Source organism: Piliocolobus tephrosceles, chromosome 9 (assembly GCF_002776525.5).
Source record: "Piliocolobus tephrosceles isolate RC106 chromosome 9, ASM277652v3, whole genome shotgun sequence".
NCBI classification, from domain to species: Eukaryota; Metazoa; Chordata; class Mammalia; order Primates; family Cercopithecidae; genus Piliocolobus; species Piliocolobus tephrosceles.
Genome location: NC_045442.1, coordinates 110180949 through 110198192, shown reverse-complemented (window position 1 = coordinate 110198192; position 17244 = coordinate 110180949). Strand labels below are relative to the sequence as shown.

At 44.5% G+C, this 17244-nt stretch overlaps 2 protein-coding genes across 2 annotated transcripts in view; one reads left to right on the top strand and one right to left on the bottom strand.

Moving 5' to 3' along the window:
• The window catches only part of NEBL (nebulette), a 384316-nt gene extending 374802 nt beyond the window's left edge, over positions 1–9514 (bottom strand). Inside the window, exons 1-2 of the mRNA XM_023223239.1 lie at positions 9098–9514; positions 7719–7813 (exon numbers count right to left, since the gene is read on the bottom strand). Of these exons, the coding sequence (XP_023079007.1) occupies positions 7719–7813; positions 9098–9166 (164 nt within the window). The 5' untranslated portion in view covers positions 9167–9514. The remainder of the gene's footprint in view (positions 1–7718; positions 7814–9097) is intronic.
• Positions 9165–10247, top strand: LOC111550020 (collagen alpha-2(I) chain-like). Its single transcript, XM_023223240.2, has 3 exons — positions 9165–9257; positions 9438–9700; positions 9813–10247. The coding sequence occupies exons 1-3, from the start codon at positions 9165–9167 to the stop codon at positions 10165–10167; spliced, it is 711 nt and encodes a 236-aa protein (XP_023079008.2). The 3' UTR covers positions 10168–10247.
• Positions 10248–17244: the final 6997 nt, after the last annotated feature.

Here is a 17244-nt window from a genome sequence, read left to right as displayed (position 1 = left end):
GTCAGGCAGGGCACATTGCAGTGGATGCTAACTACAACTCTTACATGCCACAAGATCCTTCCACAGAAACGGTCACTTTTAACAATGTGACCTTTTCTCTTGTCTTTAACGGAGAAATATGAGACAACAATTTCCATTTACTATTATAAGTAAAAAAGTGGACTGACATTTGGGTCCTTAGGTGTTATTTGATGGGCTCAAGCTTACAAACATTTCCCCCTTTTAATCTCTATAAAGTCCCTGGTAGGTGGGAATTATTTTCCCATTGTAGAGATTGTAATTTAACCCAGAAGGAAATAAATGAGTATTTGTAAGAAATGTTTTTAGAAAGATGTCACATTTTGAAGCCAAACCTCTAAGTAGTGAAAGTAAATCCCCACTATGTTCATTACAGATCAGAAGACGTGAGACTATCCGAACAGCAGGATACTTTATTATCCCTTGGAATTCAGGCTTCATGACCCCTGGTCACCAGTCCACATAGATCAGGCTCCTCAAAGCCTCATCCTAACCCAGTTCTTCTGAATCACACAAATTCTGTCTGCCTTCCCAAAAGAAACCAGCCTGGGCCTCATCCTAAACGAGGGACTAAGTGCAAAGACTACACACAGTTCTTATAGTCACTGAGGTGACTAATATGATCAAGTACCTTCTAAATGCCAGGCTCATCTATGGCCATACCACCCTGAACGTGCCCAATCTCGTCTATGTGCCAGGCTTGAGGGATATGCAGATACATGGGACAGATCCCTTGGAGGATACAGACAGATAATATGCTCGTGGTTCCTGCACAGGATGTGGGCTCTTACTGTTGAGCTGAGACCTATGTGATGACTGTATTGGACTGAACCCCAGGGAAAGGTGTGGGGTCGGGTGTGATTGGCACAAACAGAAACGTTAGGATTCACAAACTTATTGCATGCCATTGTACATTACAGGTAACTTTCAGTGCTCTCTGATGTACGGAGCATTAAGAATATGGAACTAAACTAGTGTTTCTCATACCTTTCAATCACCACTTCCAGTAAAAATTATTTTCCATTGGGAGGCTGAGGCGGGCGGATCACGAGGTCAGGAGACCGAGACCATCCTGGCTAACACGGTGAAACCCCACTAGAAAACACAAAAAATTAGCCAGGCATGGCGAAGGGCGCCTGTAGTCCCAGCTACTTCGGAGGCTGAGGCTGGAGAATGGTGTGAACGCGGGAGGCGGAGCTTGCAGTGAGTCCAGATTGCACCACTGCACTCCAGCCTGGGCGACAGAGCGAGACTCTGTCTCAAAAAAAAGAAAAGAAAAGAAAAACAAAATGTCTATATCATGATCCAGTACACATATGTACCCGTATCACTGAAAAAAATATGTTTGTCAAAAGAATCCTCTGTTTAGTACTTAAATGAAGTCTGATGTTTTCTCTTATTCTCTTTTCTTCCTTCTTTCAATTCTGGTTACAACTCTCTAATGGGTAGCAGCCCACAGTGTGAACAACTTTGGTATAAACCTGTTAATAGGTGTGAGTGAGTTCCTATTATTTATTGTTATACCTCCTCTTCTCTCTTCCCCACTCTTTCTTCACCCCTCAAAAAAGGACGGATGAGGAAAGAAGGACACTACTGTTTCCTGGAGATCTGCTATGTGCCAGAAACTAGGCTACAGCCTATCTTAGTATTGTTTTGTTACTTCTTATACAGCCCTGTGGGTTTAGTATTACTGTGCCCATTTGACAGATGGAGAAACTGATGTTTGGCAATCCAGAGACTTGCTCAGTAGGCCAGGATGGAGCCAGGATTCAACTCCAGCTCCAGCTAGCTCCAAAACTCCAATGACAACATGTTGTACTTTGTGACACATTGTTTTGTAATCAAAGCTAACTTCATAGCAGGAATTTCATCAATCTCCTTGAGATAACTCAAGTCCTTGGAGTGTTCTAGAAGCAAATTCAGGAGGCCCAACTACAGATAAGGAAAATAGATGGTGGGAATACTCTCAGGTTTCAATTTAATTTCCTTGTGTGTCCTCTGATTACCCTTAGGAAAGGCACTAATGAGGAGTGACCAGCAACAAAATGGTACGTGAGACGCAGTGGAGCACTGGCCTCGACAATCACACACAACATGGGCCGGCAGAGCTGTGCTGACCGCTCTGGGTGACTCGTCATGAGATGCACCCAGCCCAGCCTCTTGCAGGTGGTAGAAAGTCAATAAATATTCACGAGAGGGAATGTGAACACAGGCAGAGAGAAAGTAAACACAACACTCAGCGCCTGCTGTTTTATTTTTTTAAGTCTTCGGAAACCACTTTAAGTGAAACTCTTTGATGAGAGGGAATCTTATTTGGAAGGATCACTAAAGATACTTCAGTGGATATTTGTGTTCTTTTAGCCCCATAATTAAAGATACATTTGACTAAGATACAGGGTATAGTAAATGTAGGCAGGTCAGAACAAATGTTCAGCCCAAAAATATGTCTGCGAATAGTGTTCAGCCCAAATAATGTTCTGGGGAAATTATTGGCAAGGTCATGTTAAACTATTGCATCGTTCCTTGGTGGCACCCCAGACCTAATATAACTTGACATTTGGTGAGAACACATTAACTGGTCGGTCTTGGCAATGCTACTTCTAAGTGGTAATACCTCCCAGGAAATTTTAAGAACCGATGTATATTTTACAAAGACATAGTAAATGCAATTTTGACTTATACACACAACAAATTAAATAATTTATTTGACAAATGGTCTTAGGGTGTGTGGCTTGCTGGGTAGGAAAATGTTTCTAGTTTAGCTTGGCATATAAATTCACATAGAAATATTAGCTATGTTTTTTGTCTAATCATCTAGTGTTATTTTCTCGGCACCTCTTAGTGATAAGAATTTTGCCTAGTCCTCATTTCTTTGCAAGTTCCACGATGAAAAAAATCCTAAATGCGCTAAAGAATCCATTGCCTACTTATGAAACATAAAGGCTTATGAAAACATGGCACGCACTCAAGTAAAACAGTTTGTTTTTAAATATTTTAATAGTGTGCACTGCTGTGTTAGGAGCAAAACGGGTATTATGCCCAATCTTACATCTAGTGTGTAGTATACTTTGATCGTTCTATCAAAAGATCAAAATTTAAATATCATGTAAATTATATTTTATACATGTTCTCCTTTGCATGAAATCAAACAGAATACTTGTTTCTTCTCTAAACACATGAGAATATAAACAAGCAACATATTTAAACTGAAGAAGCACTCACTACTTCATTTCCTTAAAGAATGCCCTCAGGCCGGGCGCGGTGGCTCAAGCCTGTAATCCCAGCACTTTGGGAGGCCGAGACGGGCGGATCACGAGGTCAGGAGATCGAGACCATCCTGGTTAAAACGGTGAAACCCCGTCTCTACTAAAAAATACAAAAAACGAGCCGGGCGAGGTGGCGGCGCCTATAGTCCCAGCTACTCGGGAGGCTGAGGCAGGAGAATGGCGGGAACCCGGGAGGCGGGGCTTGCAGTGAGCTGAGATCCGGCCACTGCACTCCAGCCTGGGCGACAGAGCGAGACTCCGTCTCAAAAAAAAAAAAAAAAAAAAAAAAAAAAAAAAAAAAAAAAAAAAAAAAGAATGCCCTCAGGTAGCGATTAAAATAAGAAACCTCTATGTTTTCTCACAGTAATTCTAAATGTCTGTGTTCATGCTTTCCAATTTTTAAGCATATTCTTAATATTTATTTTAAAGGTTCTTCATTTAATTATGGATGTTATTTTCATAAGAAATGCTACTTAAGCCCTTTTCTTGAAAACCGTGAGAGGTTCTGTAAATTAGTAGAAATAATAGCAGAACTTGAATAACTGATATTGAATCTCTAATAGCTAAGAAAAGTTGTCATTTGCATAACAGCTAAATGTAAAGTATGAACCCTGATTGGATCCTGGCTTTAAAAAAAAAAAAAACTATAAAGAACATTCTTAGGACAATGGGGGAAATATAAAAATAGACAGGATATAAGATGTTATAACAACGCATTTGTTAATTTTCTTAAGTGTAATAAAAGCTCTATGATTCTTTAAGAAAATGCCCTTATGCTTAGTGCATGCATGATGTGGTTTTTAAGGATGAAATGTCACGATGTATGAAACCAACTTGATGTATGAAATGGAAAAATGGCTCAACAGTAATAAAAATATTTGGACATGGCTGGGTGCGGTGGCTCATACCTGTAATCCCAGTACTATGGGAGGCTGAGGCAGGCGGATCACAAGGTCAGGAGATCAAGACCATCCTGGCTAACATGGTGAAACCCCATCTCTACTAAAAAATACAAAAAAAACTAGCTGGGCATGGTGGTGGGCACCTGTAGTCCCAGCTACTCGGGAGGCTGAGGCTGGAGAATGGTGTGAACCCAGGAGGCGCAGCTTGCAGTGAACCGAGATGGCGTCACTGCACCCCAGCCTGAGCTACAGGGTGAGACTCTGACTCAAAAAAATAAATAAATAAAAATAAATAAACTTTTAAAATATATATATATATATATATTTGGACATATAATGAGATCAAAATATGAAGCAGCAAACATGGCAAAATGTTAATAATAGTTGAATGTCAGTGGAGGGGATAGAGATGTTCCTTGTATTATTCTTTTACTTATTTTGCATGTATGAAAATTTTCACAATAAAAAGTGACAGCGGAAGATGAAGAGTTGTTTTCTTTTAAGCATGTATATACATTGACTCCTGAACCAAACCAGGTGCAGGTAAAATATTGCATTACATGAAAAGCAAATGTTTCATTTTCTGGTAGCAGTATACATTAGAGAATCAATTTTCTACTATTGACCCAGAGAAATTATGGCAGCCCTCTGGCCACAACCACAGGGAACAGCTGATTGACATGCACCACCTGAATTAGAGCGGATGCGTCAGGATCCCCAGAGGGCAATCCACACTGCCAAGCCAGTGTACACGGCAACATGTATCCTTAGCAGACTACAGACTGACAGCAGGGACCTTCGAGCCCAGAACCCTCATAGCAGACAGAACCCAAAACTTTGCCAGGTTCCATTTTCTAGAGGTAGCATATCAAGCTATGACATGAACCTAAATCTGAATTTTAAATATCAGCTCTCTACTCATCCATTCACTAAGGATGAATTCCTATTTCCCCCTATTTATCTGCTCAATAAAGTGGACTACCAGGTTCAATATGAAGCAAAAATCCTCGAGTGCTACCCCCAGAATTCAACTGAAAACTAATAATAATGTACTGGAATCATATGAGAAACTTTAGAGAGGAAAATCTATAAACATTCTATACAGGTATATTGAGAGTATTAAAAATGAGATCAAGACCTATGAAACAATACAACAGGATGCTTCTTTTTCATAAGTAGAATCATTTCCTTTTGGGGCCCAAATCTCAACGTTTCTGGGCACTCATCACTATCAAGTCAAAGTGCAAAATAGCTCTTCCTAACTCATCCAGAATCTCATAAACTTTTAAACTTAGATTGAACCCAAACTAAGCAATAAGCACTAAACAATTTTCAAGTAACCCAATGCAGTCAATGACTCTACTTCAGTTGAACTGTTTTCTGTCCTTTTATTTTTCATCATTTCTTTTTCTCCCTTATCCAATTCTCTCTCATTGTTGTAATTGCTATTCTCTCCCCATTTTCTTTCTCTCTCTTTCCTCCTTCCCTCCCAATCCCTTCAGGCCTACCAGGGTCACCCAAAGGCATGGTTATCACTGGGGTTAAACTCCTGGCCCTGCCCTGTAAAGAATCCTGAATCCTGATGTGGTCCATAAAGCCTGATGGAATCAGGCTGCCAACTGAAACAGTTACAGGAAGAATGGTTCACTTTCCTTTAACCAAAGAACAATTATCCCGTTTATGGGTGGTTGGGGCCCTTTCCCTTCTCCTTACGCCTGCCTTTGATCTTTAACCAGTTGTTTATGGCTCTCTGGAAGGGAAGCAGGAGATCATGACACCGAAACCTCGTTTTTGCTTCACACTATTCCAATAGGAAGAATGGTATAGCAGGATTGAAGACATCAGAAAGTTTGGGGAATATCTGTGGACTTCCCCTCTCCAAGAAAGTCCTGAATTCTGTTCAGTGCCCCCATTTTCTGATTTCTTGAAAAGATTCTGGTCTACCTGAAAGCACTAAGGACTAAGGAAAAACAAATATTAAACAGTCTTCACCAGATAAAATGCTTTTTGAAGTTCTTCACCAGAGAGGTATGAGCAATTCCATTTGGTTACCAAAAATATACAGTCTATGATAACATACTGTCAGTATGTAATGAAGCATGAATTAACCAAGGGCCCTCCATCTCCAGGAGACCTGAATGATGAACCTACTTCAAAAACTGCAGGGAAGATGAATCTCTGGCAATGTTCCAGCCAAAAGGCTTGAGGTCCAGAGGCACCTCTGCTGGCTCCAGACCATGCCAACCCCACGAGGGAACTGGTGAGAAAACTCAACCATCAGGCCAGGTGCGGTGGCTCAAGCCGGTAATTTAGCACTTTGGGAGGCCAAGGGGGGCAGATCACCTGAGGTCAAAATTAGCCGAGCATGGTGGTACATGCTTGTAATCCCAACTACTCAGGAGGCTGAGGCAGAAGAACCGCTTGAACCTGGGAGGCGGAGGTTGCAGTGAGCCAAGATCACGCCATTGCACTACAGCCTGGGCAACAAGAGCAAAACTCTGTCTCAAAAAAAAAGAAAGAAAGAAAAGAAAAAGAAAACTTAACCATCAGGGCCAAGAGCTTACAGTTGAAAACAGTCTGGGGTAGGGGGATGCTCACAGGAGTGGAGAAACATGTGCCTGTGGGAAGCAAGGTAGACATATGGAAACACTAGTCAAATCAAACCACCAGCAGCCTCCAGGAGTGATCTGAGCCCCGCCTGAGCCTGATCCTCTCAAGGCCTCAATTTCATTACCTGCTAAATGGGGGTAATAATAGCATCCCCTAACTTGTAGGGTCGTTGTAAAGATTCAATGATCAGTATGCATAAAGTGCTTAGAACAGAGCTTGACACATGGTGAGCAGGATATAAATGCTAGCTAATTGCTATTCTAGGCTAGCAGCATGCCTACACAAAAGCCTTCCAAAGAAGGCTTACCTTTTTTAATCCCCACCTACTACAACACTAACCAGCCGGAAGTACCGGGTCTACTGCAGTAGATCTACTACAACCGACCTACTACTAACCAGCCAGGAACACCCATGTCTTTGGTTCCATTCTCCAAACCACTCTTTGATTTCCTGTTCAAGCCCAGAATCTCTGCAGTGGACTCAGCTAAGACCAAAGGAGCAAGACTCCTTTCCATAGCAACCAGGTTCAGGTATGAAATTGCAGTATGGCAACATCCTATGATTAAAATGGAAATTGACACAGGATTAAAATGGAAATCTACCTGACATGCACTTCAGAGCCCACACGTTCTCAGTGGGGAAGTTCTGCAGCTTCTAATAAGTGTCCCTAAGTCTGTAACACTGTGAACCTCAAAAACTAACCTAGTTGAAGATGCATAGAAGTTACCCAACACATTAGAAAGGCATAAAAAGCAGTGATCATCAACAAAGTACATGGCTCCAGAGTCTGTGATATAAACAGGTAACTAGCCACTGCCACACCTGGGTGACACAGTGAGTCAGTTCTTCAAAACAGGCAGGTCCACTGGCTCTCAAGCTCTGAGGCTGTGCCACACCTGGACAGCATGTTGACAATACTTACGCATTACAATAGGGCTTCTTTTCATAGCCTTTGTAGTTGTTCATGTTGAGTGCCATCTTGCAGACCTCACAATGGAAACATCCTTTATGCCAATACTGGAAAAAAAAATTTAAAAATTCAGTACAATGCCAGTTCTTGCCAGGATGGGCACAGAAGGAAGGCTTTTGAGAGCATCACAGTCCCTGTAGCTGAAAATGCTACAACAAAATAAGTGTAGGGAACTGTGGATGTGTTTACCTACTTTCAGCTAAGTAAATAAAGCAGGCAAGCAGGCAACTCTGAAAATTGAGTCTTAAAGGAAGACTCACCACAATATACCGACGCACCCTGGAAGAACTGTCAACGCTCTGTCGAAACAGCACTTCTCTGAGCAGCCAGAAAAGAATTCTGAGCTCGGTTAATGAAGAAACGGGGCCCAGAGAGTAGCTTTGAAACCAAAAGGAAGCCAGTTCAAAGTGTCTAAATGCAGGGTTTGTAGGATCTCAACAAATATGTGTTCACCCGAAGTCAGGCAAGCTGAGGGGGCTGCAGGAGGACTATGTAAGTACCCCTACACCGGACCAGCTTCCACTAAAATGCTGGACCTCTGACTCTGCCTGGGATGACTGTCAAGATGACAGCTTGTTCTAACGAAGCATTTGTATCTTCAGACGCAAATTTCCCCAGAACGCCCCTGGCTGGTTTCAACTGTCAGTCACTCTGGATCGCTCCTGGGTGTCTCTCCCCGGCTGTTCATCTCCATCCCTGCCCGGAAAGGGCAGGAGGTAGGGCTGGAGGGGCCCGGCTACAAAACTACTTCCCCTGGAATTCCCCACCCGGTGGATTAGACACCCCTGGGTCCTGCTTGCCGCGCTGAGCCGGGGCTCTCCAGAGGGATTATTCTTAGCAATGCGGCAGCGGCCGCCCCATGACATATTAATTACTGTTTGCCTCTCCCCCTCGCCGCGGTCACAGGAGGCGCCAGGGGTGGGCGGTGAGGTGGGATCGCGGGCGGATCTGTGCTGCAGGGGTCAGAGGTATTGTGGAACACGAGTGGAGGTGGAGGGGGCGCGGCTCGCCGAAGTGCCCCCCTGGGTGCCCAGCCTGGTCCCTCCGGGGCCCGGGGCCGCGCACCGCCGTGCGTCCTCCGCAGCGGCTCGGCCGATGTCCCGCAGCCCGGTACCGCGACAAAAGCCCTTCCCGGTTCCAACACCACAATCGCCAAGCGTGTCTCTGACACTCCCGCGGGCGTCTTCGTTCGCGCGCCCTCCCCCCGTGCCAAGGCACAGGCACACGCACCGACCCACTCATCGCTTTCCATCCCAGGTGCCAAAACTTCTCGGAGCAGGTGCAGCCCGGCGCCCGGCAGGTCCAGGCTGGCCCGGCGCCCCCTCGCTCACCTTATCCAGGCAGTTGACTTTCTCGGTGGGATACACGACTTTTCCGCAACGGGCGCACTGGGGGTTCATGATCGCGATTCCCGGGGGCGGCGGCGGCGGCTGCTGGCTCCGAGGAGCCTCTGTGACATCCCCCGGCGAGCCCCGCACCGCCTCCTGGCAGGCGGGAGGGCTGCGGGCGGCTGGCGCCGGGTAGGGAGTCGGCGCCGGGCCCCGGGTGAGTGCACCGGGAGGGCAACGAGGCCTGGCGCCTGGGGCCGGCCGCGCTCTAGGGCTCGCAGGCGCTGGGACTCGGCTCCGGCTCGGGCTCCGCGCCGCTGGCTCTGCGTCGCTCGCACTCCAGGTACGGGTGACTCACACAGTCACTCGCGCCCGCCCCTCGCGCTCACTCGCTCCCCCGCCTAGCCGCCGCCGCGCAGGCCAAACCCACTGGCGCGCCTGGACCGAAGTGGCAGGGAACGTGCACGTCGGGCACCCTGGGAGGGAGGGCGCAGCGGGGGAGGGGGCGGGCAGAGACCCGGAAAGCTCCGCAGACCGCCGCGGGTGCGACTTTGCGGCCTGGGGAGCGAGCCTCGCGCCACCGCCGCCGCAGGCCGGGGAGCCCAGGTGGGCGGCGGCTGGGGAGGGAGGGATCCAGGCGGGGGACGTGACAAACACCGGTGGGGAGAATGCTCAAACCCACGTACTCCCTTCCCTCCCTCTCGCTTCTCTTCCCCAGCCAGAGGCACCCTCATCCCAGGCTGACTGACATCCCTGGCACCCAAATGTCGCAGGGAGTGCGGGGCCAGGGTGCGCCCTCCCTCCTCCTCCAGCCAGTAAAACCGGGGACAGCAGCACCCAGTCTCAGGGCGGAGGCCATCTCTGCTGCGCGCAGCGACGCGCCCAGGCCCAAGGGCCGGAAGATCCGCGGGGAACCCGGAGACCCGCGTCCCAGAGGCGCCGAGGGTTGCACCGCGCCCGCTCCCACGGGCCTCTTCCGAGAGGACGCTTCCCGCGCGTGTCCGCGGGAAGTCCTCGGATCCTGGATGAGAAAGAGCCTTCTCTCACCGGCTCCCAGACCCAGTGCTTTTTAATACCTGTCCTTGCAGAGCGACTGGTCATTTTTGGCCCGAGGCAAGCTTCTCTTGATTAATAAATGACCACGGCTCGTTTTAAATGTGCGTAGATGTATACATTGTATTGTTTTGCAATTCAACACCTCAAAGATCTGGGAAAAGTTCTTCACCTGCATTAAGGAAAGCAATTACAAACTCGTAGTCCAAACCAGAAGAGCCAGAAAATCAAGTAGAAGGCTCAGGGTAGCATGAAACCAAAGGGAACGGGAATCGTTTCTTGCTTTTAATCAGATGTCAGGTTATTGGACTCACTTGATGAGAGGGAGCAAAATGAATCAAACACAGCCTAGGTTCAAAGCCTGACCCCGCCGTCTAATGATGTGACCTTGTGCAAATTCTTAGTCGCTCTGTGCCTCAATTCTTTAATCTACAAAATGGGAGTAAGGATGCAGCTACCTAACAGCTTCTACCCTCCTGCTGTGAGGATTAAATGAGTCAGCAGTTCCGAACTGCTTCAATTGGCCTAGCTGAAGGGAAGCTCTAGGGAAGAGTCAGCTAGGATTATTATAAATTGGTTATAACAAAGAAGCGAATACATTCCGTTGCTAGCACACAGATTAAGACTCAATAATGCCACATACCAACTGCCACTGCTCGGACGAATATTTCCGTCATTTCAAAAAAAATATCATGGCTGCAGCTTTTCATGACAAAAGAAAACCATTGGTTTCTCAGCCTCTTAAACAGCTGCACTGATGAACATATTCATAATAATGCTGTACTGTTTGACTTTCCAGAAGACGTAACTTCTTTAAATGTATTCACCAAATGCAACCGCCCCTGAGCCACTCACTCACTGCCATGTTCACAAGTCCACCTCAAAAGCAAATAAAATGAGAATTTGCTGTCAGAGAGGATCGGTTGTCTTCTAAAAATATTTCAGAGCTCGTTAGAAATGTATGAGGAGGGGGAAAAAATATGTGATCACCTGAAAGGCAGTAGTTTAAAAAAAAATTTACATTTTCATAACTGTAGATCATGAAATATACTTTGAATATCTTACTCTCTTTTTCAAATTGTAAGCACAAAATTCAGAGCAAGAATGCTGGTGATATGTGACATGTATAGCTGATTACATCTGACCTTTTAACTATAAGTTATGTTTAATCTTTTCTTTTTTTCTGAGACAGGGTCTAACTCTGTCACCCAGGCTGAAGTGCTGTGGCACAATCACGACTCTCTACAGCCTTGACCTCCCAGGCTCAGGTGATCTTCCCATCTCAGTCTCCTGAGTACCTGGGACCACAGGCATACACCACCATGCCCTGCTAATTTTTGTATTTTTTTGTAAAGATGGGATATTGCTGCCTTGCCCAGGCTGGTCTCAAACTCCTGAGCTCAAGCAATCCTCCCACCTCAGCCTCCCAAAGTGCTAGGACTACAGGCATGAGGCACCACACCCAGATACATTTGATGATTTCTTACCAAACCAGCAGTGATCACAGTGCCTGACATATAGTATGAGTGAAATGAACAAATACATTAAAACCATATTCATGTGATATTTTATTCTCTGAAGAAGTGATACATGCTCAGAGTTACATTTTTCTCTCATTTTTTCTCATTTTCTACATCAAACCAGCCTCTAAATTTCTTAATGCCATTTTACTAATGTAAGAAGAATTTTAATACCATCTGTCTTAAAAGGACTTCTTTATTTCCAAATTCAAAGTACTGTAAACAAAGAATTGGCAGAAACCTGTCCTCTAGCCAGCCTTCCCTCTTCAAGCAGATAAATGATTGAATTGTCTACTAGGGAGACCTTTGCCCTTCCATTTCTTTTTAACTTGACTGGTTAAGAAATTGTCCCTTATGTTAACTCTATCCTAATATCTCTACTTTAATTTCAATCCTTTTCTGCTGGCGGTGACATCCACAGATATAAAAAACAACTGACCTTCATCACCATCCTAAAAACACTTCTATATTTATAAAATTGAATTTTTTTTTAGCTAAAAACCCCAAATCTGTTTACTTTTTCCTCCTATTTATGAGAGCCCCATTTTTATTATTCAGGCTACATAAATTGAACTCCAAATAAAAGTTTTAAAGCATAACTAATATCACAAAAGGCCAAACAATGACTTTGACTAACATCACTTTGGATGCAGAGCGTGATGGATGGTATGATTTGTTCACAATTTTTTTTTTCCTTCTATTCTGGCACACTTCCCATGGGCAATGTGTCTTTCCCCACTGAGCTTGACCCTGTGACTTCCGTTGGCCAATGTAATGTGAGTGGACAAGACATACGTCGTATCTGAGCAGAAGCTTAAAATGCACTTGCATAGTTTGCTCCTGTTCTCCTACCCCTTTGGGCTTTGGCTCTTGGCCTTGAAAAGATCATACCACAGGGGGGTGACTGCTTCTTTGACTTTTGTCCAAGAATGAGACGGGCTGAGCCATGCCCAACAGAGCTACAGCAAGCCCACAACCCTCACAGAACGGGAGTAAGAAATAATTGTTATTGTAAGTCACTGAGATTTGGGGGATTATTTGTTACTGCAGCAAAAGCTTACTAATACGTCAACAATGAGACTTCAAGAGAAATGTTTTCCACTTCATCAACAATAAGAAACTAATGAATTTACATAAAAATTCAGTACACAGTCTTTATTTTTCTAAAAGGTGAGCTGTTAAAAGTGTAGTGGCCAATAAAGTATAGAGCTCTTCTTCTTATTTCATCATCTCATTTTATACAGCTCAACTGTGTGTTTTCCATTTGTCAGGTATTGTGTAAAATTGTGTATGTTGTTCCTAGCTGACTCAAATTCACCATGGAGGAAAGTTTTCCCAACCAACAACTTTGGTGGCAAAACAAAAGGAAAATGGTCAATTTTAGCTCACAGTTTCATTTGATATCCACATATGAGCTTTAGCCTAATGAAACATTTCTCCAAAGATCTTAAGCACTGTAGAGAAATTATCTCATTTACCATTATAGTATTTCTGCAAGTCAATGAGAAATGTAAAATATAAACATTAAGGGAAATTCAAGATTCAGAAGCTATTTCAGAAACAATTACCTTCCTTCATTCATTCAACATATAATTATTGGTAGCCAGGATGTTAGGCACCAGGAAATGCACTGGGGAATAAGACATGATCTCTGCTTATAATAAAATCTAGTGGGATTGATAAGTAGGCAAAGAATTACAATACAATATGATAAATGCTGTAAAATAAAGCTCTACTCTAGAAACCATGGAAGAACAGAGGAGGAATTTCTAATTCACACCAGGAAGGCAGGAAAAGATAGCTAGAAGAAGTCATCACTACTACACATCTCACCAGGGTTGGAGCTACCTGATTTCCTCTCCCTGAGATAATATAAGACCCCCTAAAGTGAAGGGATTGGGGTGTTTACTATTTTTCCTGTTTGGGGGATTATTCTGCTTTGGCATACATGCTGAAAATTTATTTATATCACTCAATGTTGGCGAACATAGCACAGAACAGCAACAAACGTCAAATAATGATGAAACATTTCTTGATAAGATGACATATCAAAATAAGTCCCAAACTTCCAATTTCTCAAAAGTGTCTGTAGATATCAACTCATAATTGCAAGTGTGAGCCAAAACCTTTCAAGACTTGGAAAGAGAAAAAAAAGAAAGGTAGGAGGACCAGCAACCCTTGTTTTGCCCCTTCTAGGACTGAGTCTCATGGGATAAAGGACAAGACAGACCCTTCACAGCAGACAAAATAATGCACCCACCAAAATGTCCACATTTTGATGCCCAGAACTGGTAAATATATTGCTTTACACAGCAAAAGGGACTTTGCAGATGTGATTAAGTTAAGAATGTTGAGATGCGGAGATTATCCCAGATTATCCAGGTGGATCCAGTGTAATCACAACCGGCCTCCTAATGAAACTGTCCCTATAAACTTTACAAAATTAATCAGGGAGGAAGGGAGGGGTAGAAACAAAAATAAACCAAGCTTATAGCTCATGCAGCCTTAATCACAGGGTCAGCCTGCTCTCTGACCTGCTGCCTCATCATTGTTTGGGGCCTGTTGCTTCAGAACCACATAGATCTTGTTACAAGATTATAGTTCCCCTTAACTGCTCCATAGATAACAACTTGGATGTTATGAGACATCAATTTTCCCTTTGCGATATTCTTTCAGGTACTGCATACCAGTGAGGTCAGCTGCTCTGAAGGGCCTCACAAGAAGCTAACTCACCAAAGAATGCAGTGTCCATGTCCTGATCATTTCATCCCCCTTACCCCAACCAATCAGTGACCCCCACCCTCCAGCCCCTCACCCCCCCATCATCCCCTTAAGAACCCCAGCCCAAAACTCCTTGAGGAGATAGATTTGAGGATCTCCTCCCAGCTCCTCACTCGGTGCCCTGCGATCATTAAAGTTTCTCTGCTGCAAACCCTACTGTTTCAGTGTATTGGACCATTACTGCACAGAGAGGCATTTGCATCTGTTGGTCCTATAACACTAAGAGGGAGGCAAGAAAATCAGAGTCAGGGAAAGAGATGTGACAACAAAAAGCAGAGGTCAGAGAGAGAGATTTGAAAATGGTACACTGCTGACCTTGAAGACAGAGGAAGGGAAAGGGGTCACAAGACAAGGAATGTGAGTAGCGTCTAGAAACTAGAAATGGCAAGGAGGCTGGGAGGGGTAGTTCACACCTGTAATCCCAGCACTTTGGGAGGCTAAGGCAGGCAGGAGTTGAGACCAGCCTGGCCAATGTGATGAAATCCCATCTTTACTAAAAATATAAAAATTAGCTGGGTGTGGTAGTATGCACGTGTAATCCCAGCTACTCAGGAAGCTGAGGAAAGGGAATTACTTGAACCTGGGAGATGGAGGTTGCAGTGAGCTGAGATTTTGCCACTGCACTTCAGACTGGGCGACAGAGTGAGACTCTGTCTCAGAAAAAAAAAGAAAAAAGAAAAGGCAAGAAAACAGATTATCTTCCCGAGCCTCCTGAAGGAATGTGCCCCTCAGAACTGTGAGATAATAAATGTGTGCTTTTAGCCAATTAATTGTGCTGTCATAGCAGCAAAAGGAAACTAATACACCCTCTCTGTGTGAATTCTGGTCTCTCTTTAGGGAAATAATGACGTTCTGGGACTTCTAAAAAAATCAGTTGGAAGGGGAGATGTTATGATTCCTTCTCCATGTTGTCTCCATGAAAGAGACCTTAAAACAAAGTAGGTAAAAGTTCAACAAGTGTCATTCTCTCGCCCCGCCCCATCAAAATAAAAGGACTTATTTTACTTGCAGTCTTCAGATAATTGCCTCACTTCTCCATTTAATTTTGCACAGGTAGACACAAGCATTCTAGGTAGTTTGCAAAGTCAACATATTTCTCTCCAAATTTCCCCTCCTTCTCTATAGAGCAACTCCATTAGCAGCATCCTCATCTTCTGATCCAGGACCCTAAAAGTCAACACTAACTCCTCCCTCTCTCCCTAAGCCACCTTGTCCAGCTGTCTAATTCTGCCAATTTTGTCTCCAAAAAGAGCTCTTGAATCATCCCCACACCAAGAACCACTGCCACTGCCTTAGCTAAGCAAGTTATCATGTCTTCTCTGGTTGGTTTTGTAATGATAAGACTCTCTGAGGTCTTATCATACCAGGCAAGAAAGGAGGTAGGATTTTACTCTCCGAGACAGGATGTAGAAATGTGGTAGATTAGAAAATTGTTACCTGTAGGCCTGGGACCTCTGCACTGTATTTTTTTAAATAAAAATAAATCATGTAGGCCAGGCGCAGTGGCTCAATGCTGTAATCCCAGCATTTTGGGAGGCTGAGGCAGGCAGATCATTTGAGGTCAGAAGTTCGAGACCAACCTGACCAATGTGGCAAAACCCCATCTCTACTAAAAATAGAAAAAATTAGCCAGGCATGGTGGCACACGCCTGTAATCTCAGCTACTTGGGAGCCTGAGGTAGGAGAATCGCTTGAACCCAGGAGGCAGAGATTGCAGTGAGCTGAGATGGTGCCACTGCACTCCAGCCCAGGTGACAAAGCAAGACTCCAACTCAAAAAAAGAAAAAGAAAAAAAAAATGTAAACCACAGAACACAGTTCTTAGCAAATATTTATTTAATCATTCAATGACTACAATAAATTCACCAAATATTTATTTAATCATTCAATGACTACAATAAAAGATAAAATCAGATGTCTTGATATATTTTAATATAAATCAGATGGAAGGTGACAAGCATGATGATAATTACTCTCTCTCTCCCTCCCCGTGTGAGGACACAGCCAGAAGGTGGCCATTGCCAGCCAGGAAGAGAATCATCTCACCAGAACCGTGCTGGCACCCTGATCACAGACTTCCAGCCTCCAGAACTGTAAGAAAATAAATTTCTGTTGTTTAAGCCACCCAGTTTATGGTATTTTGTTATGGTTCCCTGAGCTGACTAATACTCTACCTCAGCATGACTTACAGTCAATTGAGAAGTAGATTAAGGCTGCTCTGCCTATGGAGCAGCCATTCTTTTATCCTTTACTTTCTTAATAAACTTGCTTTCACACAAAAAAATACAGATGCTGGGTGAAGTGGCTCACATCTGTAATCCCAGCACTTTGGGAGGCCGAGACGAGCGGATTGCCTGAGGTCAGGAGTTCGCGAGCAGCCTAGCCAACAGGTGAAACCTTGTCTCTACTAAAACTACAAAAATTAGCAGGGCATAGTGGCATGCACCTGTAATCCCAGCTACTCGGGAGGCTGAAGCAGGAGAATCGCTTGAACCCGGGAGGCAGAGGTTGCAGTCAGTCGAGATAGCATCACTGCACTCCAGCCTGGGCAATAGAACAAGACTCCATCTCAAAAACATAAATAAGGCAGTCGCAGTGGCTCACACCTGTAATCTCAACACTTTGGGAGGCCGAGGCAGGTGCACCAACTGAGGTCAGGAGTTCGAGACCAGCCTGACCAACACGGAGAAACCCCATCTCTACTAAAAATACAAAATTAGCCAGGCATGGTGGTACATGCCTGTAATCCCAGCTACTTGGGAGGCTGAGGCAGGAGAATAGCTTGAATCAGGGAGGC

Coding starts and splice junctions, on each gene's coding strand:
- LOC111550020 (XM_023223240.2), top strand. CDS start 9,165: ATGATCGCGATTCCCGGGGGCGGCGGCGGCGGCTGCTGGCTCCGAGGA. Junction 9,258..9,437: donor CCCGCACCGCCTCCTGGCAG/GCGGGAGGGCTG, acceptor CTCGCACTCCAG/GTACGGGTGACTCACACAGT. Junction 9,701..9,812: donor CCGCAGGCCGGGGAGCCCAG/GTGGGCGGCGGC, acceptor TCTCTTCCCCAG/CCAGAGGCACCCTCATCCCA.